Below are 570 nucleotides of genomic sequence, written 5' to 3' on the forward strand. Positions count from 1 at the left end.
TTTTTTGTTCTTTCAAACTTAACTACAGTAAATGGTCACATCCTTAAAACATATCACAGTATTTCAAAATTCTAATTGCAAATCTCATTAAACAGGTTAATAGATGACTAAATGCAAGGCAATGATATTATTCCAGTTCACCTATGGTCTTTGAAACACCTGTTAATGCTTTAGTATTCTTATAAATGAAAAAATCCTTACCTGAGCTTGAACTAGATTCTTTACGGGCTTTCTTAGCTGCTGGGGTTTCAAAGCTCAGGCGGCGCTTGTTCGGCGAGGTTCTGCAAATAAAATTTCACTGTTAATGGCCTTTGTCTTATACACAAAAGTCCAAATTCATTCTTACAAAATACAATAAATTTTCTGCCAAAAGAAAATTAAAATCAACAAATTTGTTTTTTAGTTGATTTTTAACATTAACCATCTAACTGCTTCCTACAGATAGCATATCTAAAGGGACAATTTTGAAACATGAAACAATACTATAACTTTAGACCCTGCATGATGCTACAATATCAATTTAATACCTCCCCTTAAAAGGATGGCACACACAAAGAGCTTGACGCACCC

At 33.2% G+C, this 570-nt stretch overlaps 1 protein-coding gene across 1 annotated transcript in view; it reads right to left on the reverse strand.

Moving 5' to 3' along the window:
- LOC119591485 (nucleolar protein dao-5-like) overlaps positions 1-570 on the reverse strand; it is a gene marked incomplete in the record, with an annotated part of 13275 nt that overhangs the window by 5029 nt on the left and 7676 nt on the right. The window contains 1 exon segment of the mRNA XM_037940229.1: positions 202-281. Coding sequence (XP_037796157.1) covers positions 202-281 — 80 coding nt within the window.

Source organism: Penaeus monodon, chromosome 28 (assembly GCF_015228065.2).
Source record: "Penaeus monodon isolate SGIC_2016 chromosome 28, NSTDA_Pmon_1, whole genome shotgun sequence".
Taxonomy (NCBI): domain Eukaryota; kingdom Metazoa; phylum Arthropoda; class Malacostraca; order Decapoda; family Penaeidae; genus Penaeus; species Penaeus monodon.